The following is a 13707-nucleotide window of genomic DNA, read 5'->3' on the forward strand; positions in this document are numbered from 1 at the left end:
CTATAATATATATTGATAGTAAAAACATATTCAGAAGTGACGTGCATGATTTTAATGTCCAACCCAACTGGTCATAAAACAAAGACTCATATCACTTTTTCCAGTGCTTCAAAAGAGAAACTACCCATATTTCAAACATAATGTTCTTGCAGAAAATAACTTGTCCCTCAGGAGACAAGTGTTGCCAATTCAAATGGTGAGCAACCAAATGTCTGAAGCTATCATACTTTTGACATATAACAACTGTTCATTTTAAAATAATCATTATAATGTTGATTTCCAATTTATTTTTGTTTATAAGTACATTATTTGGCAGCATATCCAAGTAAAACTTCACATCATTCTGTTCTGCTAAAAAAAAATTCTGCCTGGTTCATTATAATATAATTGATTATAGAACTTAGATTTTAAAAAAAAGAAATCCAAAAATATATTTCACCATGATTTTTTTATATATAAGACAACACAAGTATTAAACAAAATCAATATTTTAAGAAGCCTTGGTTTTTGCTATCAAGGAAAACATCCAATGAAGACCAAAAGTATTATCACATGGGAAACAGATTTGACATATACAGGAAACAAGGAAAAATTACTCTTCTTAGGAATAAAAAACAAATATTTAAGCAATTTTTCCAATTTCACCTGGGAAACAGATTTGACATATATGGGAAACAAGGAAAAATTACTCTTCTTAGGAATAAAAAACAAATATTTAAGTAATTTTTCCAATTTCTTCATTTTTCATAGCTGAAAACTGACTGAGGCTGTTGAGTGAGAAGCACAAGCTGCATGACAAGGACAAAATATATTAAATATGGCTCATTTATATTTGCCTATTCATGAAATTAGCATCAGAAATGAAACAAAAATTATCAGAATATAACTCAACCAAATATGTGCTACAAATTCCTTTGTTAATTCTCTCTGGGTAACCATTAAATAGTAAAAATAAATGAGCAAATCCTAAATATAATAAAATTAAATGATCCTGTGCTATAAATGTTTTTCTGTTTCCTTCACCATTTCTGCTATTTTTTAGTTCTGGCTACTATCTTCTCTGCCTATTTTAATATATGAGTTTCCCCCAAAATTCTGTATTTGGTCCACTGCTTTGTTTTTTAACTCTGTATGACTTCCTTGCCACTTTTATCTATTCCCATCACATCAATCCTTCCTCATCTCTTCACATATTCCTCTCAAAATACTAGCCTGCCAAACGTCTCCCACAGGATATTGTAATATATCTCTAGTATGAATATGTTTTATAGATTATAGCATCTAGAAGAAAGGTTGGTTCAGGATCCAGAAGAGCTTCAATTCAACATTTCTAGGAAACCCAAATATGCAAAGACTAAATCACACCCTAATTGAATAGAAATTAACATATCTAGTACACACACACTATATTTAAAGGTTGTGCATGTTTATCTTTGTATCACTGGCATAAAAAAACAGAAAGGACTGTTAAATGACTTTCACCACAATGATTACTCATTTGTTTAGCCTTATCACTGACTACATATCAACTTTAATCAATTACGTTTTTTAAAGATTTGAATTTCTGAATCAATAATCAATGGTTCTGATCCTTATTAGTTTGTTAATATTTTCATTGTGGCCCTTAACACCTTTATAATACAAGTGTTCTTGTCTGTCTCCAAGAGCAAAAGTGTTTTATATCAGATTATAATACAAGTGTTCTTGTCTGTCTCCAAGAGCAAAAGTGTTTTATACCAGATTACATCTCATTCATTTTTATATTCTCAGCACCTAATACAGTTCCTGATACAAAATGTGTGCTGGAGGAATTAACCCATATTGCCTATTAGTGAATAAAGTTATGGTGACTTTTCTATTACTAAGAAAAAAATGCTGTGCTCAACTATGTTAAAAAAAATTGGATTGTAAAAGGACTTATTTTCAAATAAAAATAGAAACAGTTCTAAGACTCTTTTTTTATATTTATAAACCCACTATAATCTGGTCACTCTGTCAATTAGTCTTAAAACAAAGTATTTGAGAGTTGCCTTCTTTCTCCTTCTAGAGCTGCCAATTTGTTCTTTCCTCAAAAATTCATCACATTTTATTCATTGCTCGTTTAAAATATAAATGTCCAAATTTGAAAATAACTCTTAGGATCCAAATATACGAAAATTATAATTGTTAGACTAATTAGACTAAAGGAACAACTAACAGAGGCTTTTGATGTTTTCATATTTTTATTAACAGAAGGAAAAAAGGGGAGAAAGGTGTTGAAGGCTGGCAGGAAAAAAAATTCCATTTGCTGATTAAAGACAACATTCAAATTAATCTATGCAAAAAAAACTTTTTTTTTTTTTTAATTTTCTGGTCTTGTCACAGCACCAGTTAAAAGCAAGTTCTTTGGACTTAAAATATTGACGTCTAATATTGAACTGTAAGTCATTTTTATTTTTGTGATGTAAACTTCTATCATACCCTACCCCTGCCTCAAACTTAAGTCTGCTTACACACAAATTTCTTGGGCGGGGACTTAAAAAAAAAAAAAAAAAATTGGAAACCAAGGAACCATCACCATCTGCCAAACTTGACTCAGCGTAGCACAGAGCAGGAATAATGGATATGAGACAGGAAGGTTATTCACAAATAGACCTAATTCCGTGGCATCAGAGCCAGAGAGGACCAGGAAATAACAGTAAGCAATCACCCTCATCCCAGAAAGACTATGAAAGACACTTTTGGAATGAGGCTTTTGCCAACTGTGTTTGACTCTCAGATGATAGACACTTTAATGAACGCCTTGATTACATGGATTTGAAAGTGAAAGAAACATCAAGAAAAATATTCTAAGGCTGTAACCTTAAAAAGTAAGTGTAGATATAATCCAATATTTAGTAGAGAACTTTGGAGCTCTAATCATTCCTTTGTATACGATGAAGCTCACCTTGATGTCTTTGTGGAGTGTGGGGAGGCCGAGTTGGCTCCTCCTACAGAACCTGCTGAGTCCACTTCGTGCCAGAGATGGAGCATTCATTCAATCTGTCTTGGTTAGTTTCCTTCATTTTTATTAGATGATTTCAACCTGGTTTTGTTTGTTTGTTTGTGTTGGTTGATTTCAAAAGTCAATCTATTTGCTTTTAGTCAGCAAAATCACTCTGTACTCCAGAACCATGCCAGAGAATATGACCCCATATAATTTACAGCCTCAAACTTTTATCAAAATCAAAGTTACAAAAAGCAACATTCCCAAAAGACAAGAGCCTAACAGATACGTAATTTATTCATCTCTGTAATTTGCCTAGATTTTAACCCTAGACCAAGACGAAACATCATTCATTAAGCTGAAAAAATATTTGAACAGTTTTTTGTGTTTTGTTTTTTTTTTTGACAAGTCCCTCTACTCCTATAAAATTGCTTTTACTAAATTGAGCTTTGTCATGTGTCCTCTGCTTACTTGCTATTGGTTTTATGGGTGAGATATATGGAGGAAGCTGCCTTTGACATCACACAGCCAGCCCTTCACAAGCGCTACGGGAAAAGATAACCTCAGACCTTCAGTGCAAAGAAGAGCTTTGCCTCTCTAAATCAAATGACACAGCCTTATTTTATAGACCACGCAGCTCTCATGAGTACCTGCCCTTGTTAGGAAATTTAATTCAATTGAACTAATTTTTTATTTTAGCTTTTTAAAAAATTCTCTTTTGAGATGAAGTTAAAATAACACTATAAAAGACCTACTGTTAAAGTGGAATGCTTTTAGCTAAATATACCTATTCTCTATGTTTTCAGAGAGATACACTAAACTATGGCCTCTGTGGTTTCCTGCCTTCTTGAAGAATCAGGTCTCCTTGAAGGTCCCAAAGGGGCTAACAAGGAAGCATGGGGTCCACTTAATAACAAGGTCACCTAGTTTTACTATGTCATGTCAGCTTACCTTCTAGGATTGTAACATTATCAGTTGGCTGCCCTTGACCAACTTTGGTCCTCAGTCTTCTTGATTAATGATGCTAGGCCTAAAACTTTCTAACAACACCGTGTGCCTGCCCTTTATCCAGCCCTCATCTCTGTCCTGTGTCACCTTACTCCAAACTGTACCATCCACCACACCAACTGCTTCTACCCTGATCAATCTGTCAAACAGGAAGAAGAGCTAAAAAGAAAGCAAGATTTACAAATCTATGAGAAAAAAAAATCAATCCTAAAACTAAGTTTGGTTATATTTTAACAAGATATCTTCTAAAAATCCAAATTGCATCGTATTTGTATTCATGCATTTTATTTAGTATGTAAAATATAAATGACACAATTTCAGATATACTAAATTCATTAGGAGATAATATTCTAGTAAATACGTTCTCTTTTCTCTGATATCTACCTTTAGAAAAATCTATTCTGAAATGAACAACTTCAATATTATTAGGTTGGCACAAAAATAATTGCAGTTTTAAAGGTTAAAAATTGCAAAAAAAAAGTAATTACTTTTGCACCAACCTAATACCATCAAAAAACTGTTATTCTCATTACCCAGTACATACACGAACTTGCCATCCCTGTGTAGGTATAAGGAAAATAAATTCTCATATAAGCTCAAGAGGCATTAATAGAAAAATAAATATGCTCTCACAAACAATTCTCAAGTAAGCTAAATTATTTAAGAATTGTGTTATTTCAAATTACCAAAGCTTCTTCATAGAAATGGTCATTCAAGAGTTACTTACTAACTTTATGAAGCCAGCATTACTCTGATACCAAAGCCAGATAAAAATACTACTAAAAAAAGAAAAAAAAAGCCTACAGACCAATATCTCTTATGAATATTGATATAAAAATCCTCAACAAAATAACAGCAAACCAAATTCCATAACATATTAAAAGAATACACCAAGACCAAGTGGGATTTGTTCCTGCAATGCAAGGATGGCTCAACATATGAAAATCAAACAATGTAATATACCACATTAACAGAATGAAGGACAAAAAAATCATCTCAATCGATGTAGATAAAGCGTATGATAAAATTCAATACTGTCATTAATAAAATGCTCAACAAACTAGTATTACAAGGAAACTACCTCAACATAATCAAGAGTTACTGTGCTCATCAATACAACATCATGTTTAGAATAATAACCAACATCAAGGAAACTATAGTCATTAAAAATTCCCATAAGGAGTACTTACCTGCCAAAATTTTCCTGAACTGTCTAAACCATATGTCGCAGTGGTCTTCACTTAAATTAATAAGGTCAAGTGTAGAATCCTTTAGTTTATTTTGTTCCTTTTTCAAACAGATGAAGAGTGTGATACCCAATAAAGTACCGTTTATGTGCTGTTTAGCAAAATAACGCCGTTTCAATTTGACAGAGAATATGTCCTTGACTTCAATAAATTCTTCTTTAGGTAACACATCATTGTTGGAATCACCTGAAAAGATTAAGTTTTCCAATCAAAACCATTGTGTCCATATCTTATATGAATGAATAATAAATATTGAAAACCCAGAAAATCTTTGTCATTTGTAATTTTAATGATTGTCCTTTATATCAATCCCTATATGAGATGGGAAGGAAAGAAAAATTGGGCCTATTTTCCCAAGAATGAAACAGCAAAATGGAAGAGAGTCCCTGCCACACAAGGCATAGGGCATTCAGAACCTGAGGATATTCAATAGATGAAGAATTCAAAAACATAAATAAAGCAACATTTCAGTAATAATCACTCAGTATCACACAAGAAGCTGCTTGGTACTAATAGGCACAGAGTAAAGTAAAGAACAGAATTCACTAACAGGACTGAGTTTATGACAGGTTGTTGATGGCAACATTCAAAGGAAATATATGTTTCAGGTAAAGTAACATATGTGCAAAACGGAAGCAGAGTAAGATTACTGTGAGCAGAAAACATGAATTCCTGCCAATCTAGAAAGAAAGATCCATTTGCATTGTTACCACAATCAGACTTTATTTTATAGAGGCATGAAATTTTATTGCTTAACCACAGATCAGAAAATAATTGTAGTAAAGGACATTTCAATTGACTCTCAAAAATAGGAATGTCTTATACTGTTGAAAGAATGTTTCTAAATCTTCTACTCTGGCCAATATGGAACCACAGTGACTAGTTTTACCTTCTGTTTGAAACAACTTAAAAAGCACACAAGATATAGGAAACTTCAGTTTTCAGACATTGGATATGAGGTGGCACAGGGCAGTGACTGCTGAGAAGCGGGACAACAAAGGAGCCATAGGATTGCCTCAGGCCATAGTGCAGGTAGGGGGCCCAGGGAGAGCTTGGTTGTCTCTCTGAGTAGGAGGAGTTAGGAGTCCAGGAAAGCCAACACGACTCGAATTCACTGGGCAAATTATTAGAAAGGGGAGAGCTGCCCACAGAGAGATCTCTGTAGATCTGAAGAGGTCCTCCTTGACTCTCAGCTGAGTGTGGATCAGCATGTGTGTGAAGCCAGGGAAAGGCCCACCTGAAGGATTACAGAGAACAATGCTCAGAGATCACACCAGCCTAAGTGGAAAAATATTGAAATTCATGGGACAGTGGGGAGAGTACTTAGAAGAGTTATTGTTTCATCAGTGAGCTGACTAAAGGCTGTTCTGAATCCACCTAACAAAGCTTAAAAGCAAGCCTCAAAAGGATTGAAGTGTTCCCAAATAACTTAACTGTATTTTAGAACAAAACTAAAGCATCTTTATACGAATACCAAAATATTCAGTAAGCCTAAGTGGTAAATATCTTTTAGTCAATCAAAAATCAAAAATCTTTCTGTAAAGAAGCAAAAAATATGACTCATGATAGGAGAAAAAGTAATCAATAGAAACCGATACAGAAATAACACCAGCACTAAAACAGCCCCAGAAAGCAGAGACCCTCTCTCAGCTTCCTTAGCCCTTAACCAGGCTCAACGATATTCTCAAGCAGGAGCAAGGAAGCTCAGGTACTTGAAGAATTTCCTTCTCGGCATTCTCAGGGAGATTTTTTGTCCTCTCCCAACCATTCTGTAAACTCTTATATAGCCTAATTGCTCACAAAGCACACAGTACCAATAAAAAAGAAACAAAGAATCCTTTTTCTCAATGCTTATGGTGGTGGGATGGGGTAAACCGAAACTCAATTTTTCAGGCCTGTCATTTCCTCAAAAGGCTCAGGCTCAGGTCTGCATATAGTCTACATACATTGTCACCCAGTGATCTATCTGAAATTCAATAACCTCCAAGTACCACTTCAACAGGAAACATTTATATGTCTTAGAAAACAAAACAATCATTGCTATTACTATACTCGTCATTTAAACTAATCAAAAAAGTGAAAGTATGCTATCATTATAAGCCAAAATGTTCCACATGTCTTAATGAACTGAGTCATTCACCCCATGCCTTTTCTGTAAATATTAATGGATGAAACTCTGTTGGTCAGATTTACTTTTCTCTAGTATAACGGCTCTCAAACTCCTTGGTCTCAGAACCCGTTTACATTCTTAAATACTGTGGACCTCAAATAACTTTTATTTATGTAGGTTATATCTATCAATAGTTACTGTATTAGACATTAAAATTGAGACTTTTTAAAACACGACAATACAAAGCATACACTCCATTACCCATCAGGGCAACAATGTCACCACAGATCGCATAGCCTCTGGAAAACTCCACTGTATCCTTGGGAGAGAATGAGAGTGAAAATAACAAATAAGATCTTAGAAATATGCAACAGCTTTGACCTCACTAACTCCCTAAAGGGATCCTAGATCACATTTGAAAATGCTTCTTCAGCATATTTTAGATTGTTTGTTCCCTTTCATCATATAATGTGAAGTTATGACCTTTGCAGAATCACCTTTTCAATTAATTAAAATTCTTGGTACTATTTTAATACTCCAAATTGTCACATACTGACCAGTGAGAGTTTCTCCAATCTGGCTCCTTTGTTACAATTGCCAGATGTCTTGGAAATAACCTTTTCTTATAACAGCATAGTGTTTCAAGCTCATCTGGATTCCTCCAGAAGCCCTAGTTCCTTTTAGGGAAGAATATATTAGAAACTAAAAGCTGGACAGTATATATGATATAGAAAGGCAACCAAGCTCTTTCACAGTAAATTATCAGTAATATAACTAATGAACTTATTATATTTGTACTTGTTGAACAGGTAGGCATATGACCAGGGTCTCTAGAACACTTGGGAAGGACCAGAGAGATCTGATAACCTTCCTCTACCCTCAAGAATGAAATGCAGCAGGCCTGTCAGAAGTCCTTACAAATCCTCACCCTATAAAATGTAATAGACTGCATAGTAAACGGTTCCCTATGAAATGGAAAGAAGCATGCCTGCCATATACGGATGCAGCTGGGTGTCTACTTCATATAGTTGAATGTGTGCAGGATTAAGTTGTATCACTTACCTACAACTATTTTTATACTTGATTAAATCTGCGTGTACTTTTCTAAAAATCAGTTAATGAAGTTGAACATCTTTTCATTTAATTTTTCATTTGTATTTCTTAAAAGAGTTTCCTCTATACATGTATTTCCCTACTTCTATTTGGTTGTTGGTGTACTTCTTACTAATTTGTAGGAGTCCTTCAGATATTCTTAAATTTAGTCCTGTATTATATATGTATATGTTGAAAATATATACTTTTAGGCTAATCTTATATTGGTTATGACCTTGTGTCTCATATAAATTCAATTTTTTATGTAGTTAAATATACTACAAATAAGAGCTCCAAGGGAAGGTGGAAAGAAGGAAGAAAAGAAGGCAGGGAGCAAAGAACCATTGAGGAAAAGGAAAAAAAAAGGGAAGAAATAAACTCTTTTCACTCTAAGTCCCGTATTATAATCTGAATATGTTTTACCATGTGTGCTTTACTTTGTCAGTAAACAATTCAAAGACTATTTCAATCTAAAACCTCTTGTAAGTTGCAAATTTAAAGATACTAAATTTAGTGGTGAAAATTAAAAGAATTTCTGGAAACAGGGCAAGAATACTTATTATCACTCTTACTATTCCCAATTATTCTAGACATTCTGACCAATTCCATACATAAAGAAACTGAAGGCATGGCTGGATGGCTCAGTTGGTTAGAGTGCGGGCTCTTAATAACAGGGTTGCTGGTTCGATTCCCACATGGGCCAGTGAGCTATGCCCTCCACCGCTAGATGGAAGACAACAAGCTGCTGCTGAGCTTCCAGAGGGACGGCCAGATGGCTCAGTTGGTTAGAGCGCAAGCTCTCATCAACAAGGTTGCTGGTTTGATTCCTGCATGGGATGGTGGGTTGTGCCCCCGGCAACTAAGATTGAAAAACAGCAACTGGACTTCAAGTTGAGCTGCACCCTCCACAACCAGATTGAAAAAATAACGAGTTGGAGCTGATTGGTCCTGGAAAAACACACTGTTCCCCAATTTTAAAAAATTAAAAAAAAAATAAAGAAATAAAAAACAACCAATTGCAGTGGAAGGGGCAGAGGGGGAGCTGAACTATAACATTTATAAATGATATCATAATGTATTTATATAATCCAAAAAGAACCAACTTAAAATCATTAGAACTAAAAAGAATATTCAGTAAAGAAGTTTGTTACAAATATATTAATATTGAGAAGAAGGTATAATGAGGATAAAAATATTCCATACAAATAAGCATATTACACCTAGGAATAAATTTAGCAAAATAATCCAGGACTAATATGGGGAGTGGGGAGTCATTCAGAACATACTGAGAGACAAAGAATTGAATGGAGACATACCAAGTTCCAAGATTACATATTTTTTCATGTCAGTATTCTAGTTATTAATAACTACTTACAATTCAATCCCAATCAAAATCTCAATGTATTTTCTTTGATGTGAGGGGCAAGGAACCTAATAAATGATTCCAAATTTTCTTGGAATAAACATATTACATTAATGAAGAAAATGTTTTAAAAGTACAGTAATGAAGGGGAGTACATGCCCAATCAAAGACAATATTTTGTAAAGCTATAATAATTAAAATATCTATGATTATATAAATGAGTGGTCCAAGGAAATACTTGTATACATTTAAAAAGTCACTAATGTGATAATGATGGCATCTCAGTTCAGTGGGAAATATTCAGTAAAAGGTGATTTAGAACTAGTTAATCTTTTGAAAAAAAGAAAAAATACAGCCATATCTCATTATCTTCTAGATTAAAAGAAACTTTATATATAACCATAAATTAGTAAAGCCCTAAGTATGACGTATAGGCAGACATACAGAGACTGAGCTACTTAACATAAAAGTTATTTAATGCTTATAAAGTCTTAAAGACCCATAAATAGAAGTCACAAGCAGAGGCCAACTGGGCAAAAATATTTGTAACATATGACAGTTAATTAATCTATCTAATCAAGAAACTTTAGTGGAAAAGTACATAAAAGACCCAAGATAGGCAAGTCACAAAAGAAGAAATGCAAATTGACCAATGAACATCTGAGAAAGTTCAATCTAATTAGTAATCAAAGAAATGCAAATTAAAACAAGATGCCATTTTTTGCCTTTTAGATTGGCACAAGATCAAAAATAATGCTCAACGATGGTGTGGGTAAAGGGAGCCAGTCCCTGTGCTGGTGGGAATGCAAAAATGGTAACTGCTGGAGAACAAGTTGGGAATATGTATCAAAAGATTTCAAAATGTTAATTGCAGCAGTATTTATAATAGCAAAACTATTTGAAGCACTATTCATGCTCTTCAATAGGAGGATGGTTGAATGGCAGCCTTCTGCACTCATAAAGGAGCAAGGTACATCTCTGTGTTCTGATCTGGAGAGACATTCATGTCAAAAGGTATAAATAAGTGGAATCAAAGCAAGTTACAAAGCAATCTGAGGGATTTGATCACACCTTTCGTTAAAGGGAGATGAAATAAACCCAAGTAGAAAACACACAACAAACTTAACATTGGTTATCTATTAAAAGAGAGATATGAGGTAGGGAATATGAGATTAATTTTTTCTAATAAACCTCCATAGTTTTCCCTTTCTGTAATCAGCATTACATTTTATACTTTTTTAAATGTGAAAAGGGAAAACGCTTGAAAATATGCATATTTTTGATACAGCAATTTATTTTCAGGAATTTACCCTAAGGGAATAAAAAGTATGCATAATTTAGCTAAAAGAATGCTTACCCAAGCATTATTTGAGTGAAACTTGGAAACAACCTAAATGTGCAATAATAGAGTATTGGTTCTGTAAAATATATTCATATAACAGAATGCTATTCAGCCATTAAAATATAGAAATCTGATTAGAAACATGTCTACAATAGTATAGCACATTTCCATTACTGTTTTGTATGTATTTATTTAACACATAATGTATATATATTTTCATATGCACATATATATGAATATGCATATAAAAGTTGGAAGAATAGTGAGATTGTGATTTAGTTTGTGTATATGAATTTCTCATTTTTCTACAATGAAAATTTTCTGTAATTAATTGAAAAATATTGTTTCCTTTGCTCATCCTAAAATAGTTTCTTATTACCTGTTTAATTTTTTAAATTCCATTTCCTAAAATGTAAGGGTAGCTAATATTTAATGAGCATGTGCTATATGCCAGACATGACCCTTAACACTTTACATGTATTATCTCATTTAATCCTCACAACAACCACCCTATGTAATAACTGCATTTTCCTAAAAGAGAAGAAATTCAGGACAGAGAGTTTAAGTAACTTTGTCCATGGTCATACATCTGGTAGGAGGAAGATTTCAAGATTTAAATCCAAGCAAATGAACTGGTTTTTACTACAACTCCTTACCAATGTTGGACCTACATTAGGACCTTCTTCAAGTAAACACACTCTCATCTGACCCTCTGGCTCTGATTTAAATCTGGTCAAACTTAAAAACCAGTTGTCCAACCACTGTTGTCTCTAACTAGTTCTTAGGAAACCAGCAAGACAATAAATGTGTCAAACAACTGAGTATTTCATCAGAAATTGAGGTGACCTTCAAGGAGATGGAAGATTTGATTATAACAACTAAGAGCTCACAGAAGTGAAAATTCTGAAAATCCCTGTAACTTGTAACTCGCTGAGAGGTATTTCCTGCTTTCCCGCTCAGGCTTCCAATCTCTTTTTCCTCATTTACCTATAGCTTCAAATTCGGGGTTTTCACATGAATGGCCTCTTTGCCAATGTGACTAGAAAAGACGAAGAAGAATTACAGATTTAGAAAAAACATCTTATTTTTATTTGAAAAGAAAATAAGGATATCTATGAATAGCTTTTTACAAATTTCTAACATAGGGAATGTTCTTCAACACTATTTTTCTCAGCAGCTATACAAATTTCTCAGGTACCAAGTTCCTACATAGAAATTCTGCTCTATTGTTCATTTCTGCAATGTTGATCATTTACATTACATAAGAAAATCTGCCCAGTTCTCTCTAATCACAGGACTCACTTCATTTTGAATATAACTGTTTCATAACATAGGTGAAGGTACGTGTAATATTAGTTTTACAGAAAATTATTTTCTTGTTCTGCATACGGTCTTCAGGACTAAAACTTAGAATTCTGTGAATTTGAATTTAAAATGTTTTACTTTAAAAGCTTGTAACTAACTATTGTTTCATCAGTCATCAGATTAGGTGGTGCTTTTCTAGTCTTTGTTTTGTTTTTGAAATTAAGATATAAGTAGCAGACCAGCTGGCTCTGTGGGGAAACCAGCAGGCCCTTGGTTTCCTAGACTTGAAAGAGAGCTAAGGCCAAAGGTTCCTCAGGTTTCTAGGTGGAAAGCCCTCAGGCTAACCCACAGTGAAGTTGAAGGTTCTGGAGATCATCTGATAGTGGGATAAACTGAAAATCCCAGCAGGTCACTGCTTCTCTTCAACCCACCCACCCCCCCCCCACAACATATCTTACTCTTTGGGACACACTTAGAATATACAAATATTTATGAGAAATAAGATTAAAGAGGAAAAGAAAGAAAAGAAACCCTATTCACAGAGAAGACTATTGTTTTGGGCATATAAAAATTGAGCACTTATGTACACTCCTTTGTAGTAGTAACTTAAGAATGACTCATTCTGTTCTCCATGTGAATCAGAAAAATATTGTTTACTTATAAACTATTTTATCTATAAATGCTGATAAATTTAGGTCTTATTATTTCTGCTTAATTTTTCATTTATGAGATAGCTGCTTCGATCTCTGTTAGCAACCTGTTATTGTACAACCAGTGTCTGCCACACATAAAAGCAAATGTTTTCATAACTGTAGGCAAAAGCTACATTTCCATGTACGACCTAACGCCTGCAGATAGTATGTTAAAAGAGGCATTAAAAAAATAAAGAGCATACTTTGGGGCATGTACTTTAAATATAACTTTAATTTTATCTTAATGTAAAATATACCTTTATTGGTGAAAAGTATGAAGTAAAACTTTATCCATAAATTAATATTTGATAACAGTAGATAAAAAATATAGAAATCACCTAGAGACACTTTTTTTTTGCAGATTATGAGAAGTAAAACCTTCCAGATGACATATAGTTTGGTTTTGTGGCATGTGGTTTATTATATGAAATCTATTGGTTCATTAGTATCGTATTGGTTATAGCTAGTTGTTTCAGAACATTAACTGTCCTCTCACATTACTTACAGAGATACAGGGGACCATCTGTTCTTGCAGGGGATTTAAGTATATGTCTATTGGATATCATGCTATTTATTTAATTCA

The 13707-nt window shown here is 33.7% G+C and overlaps 1 protein-coding gene across 2 annotated transcripts in view; it reads right to left on the reverse strand.

The window, feature by feature from the left end:
- Positions 1 to 13707, reverse strand: part of CERKL (CERK like autophagy regulator) — a 109789-nt gene that overhangs the window by 57777 nt on the left and 38305 nt on the right. The window contains exon 2 of one of the 2 annotated variants that reach the window (XM_074338817.2): positions 5164 to 5406. The exons of the other annotated variant lie outside the window; for it this stretch is intronic. Within the exon in view, the coding sequence (XP_074194918.2) occupies positions 5164 to 5406 (243 nt within the window). The remainder of the gene's footprint in view (positions 1 to 5163; positions 5407 to 13707) is intronic. 2 annotated transcript variants of the gene reach the window in all.

This window comes from Rhinolophus sinicus, chromosome 17 (assembly GCF_057876585.1).
Source record: "Rhinolophus sinicus isolate RSI-liver-muscle chromosome 17, RSI-T2T, whole genome shotgun sequence".
Classification (NCBI taxonomy): domain Eukaryota; kingdom Metazoa; phylum Chordata; class Mammalia; order Chiroptera; family Rhinolophidae; genus Rhinolophus; species Rhinolophus sinicus.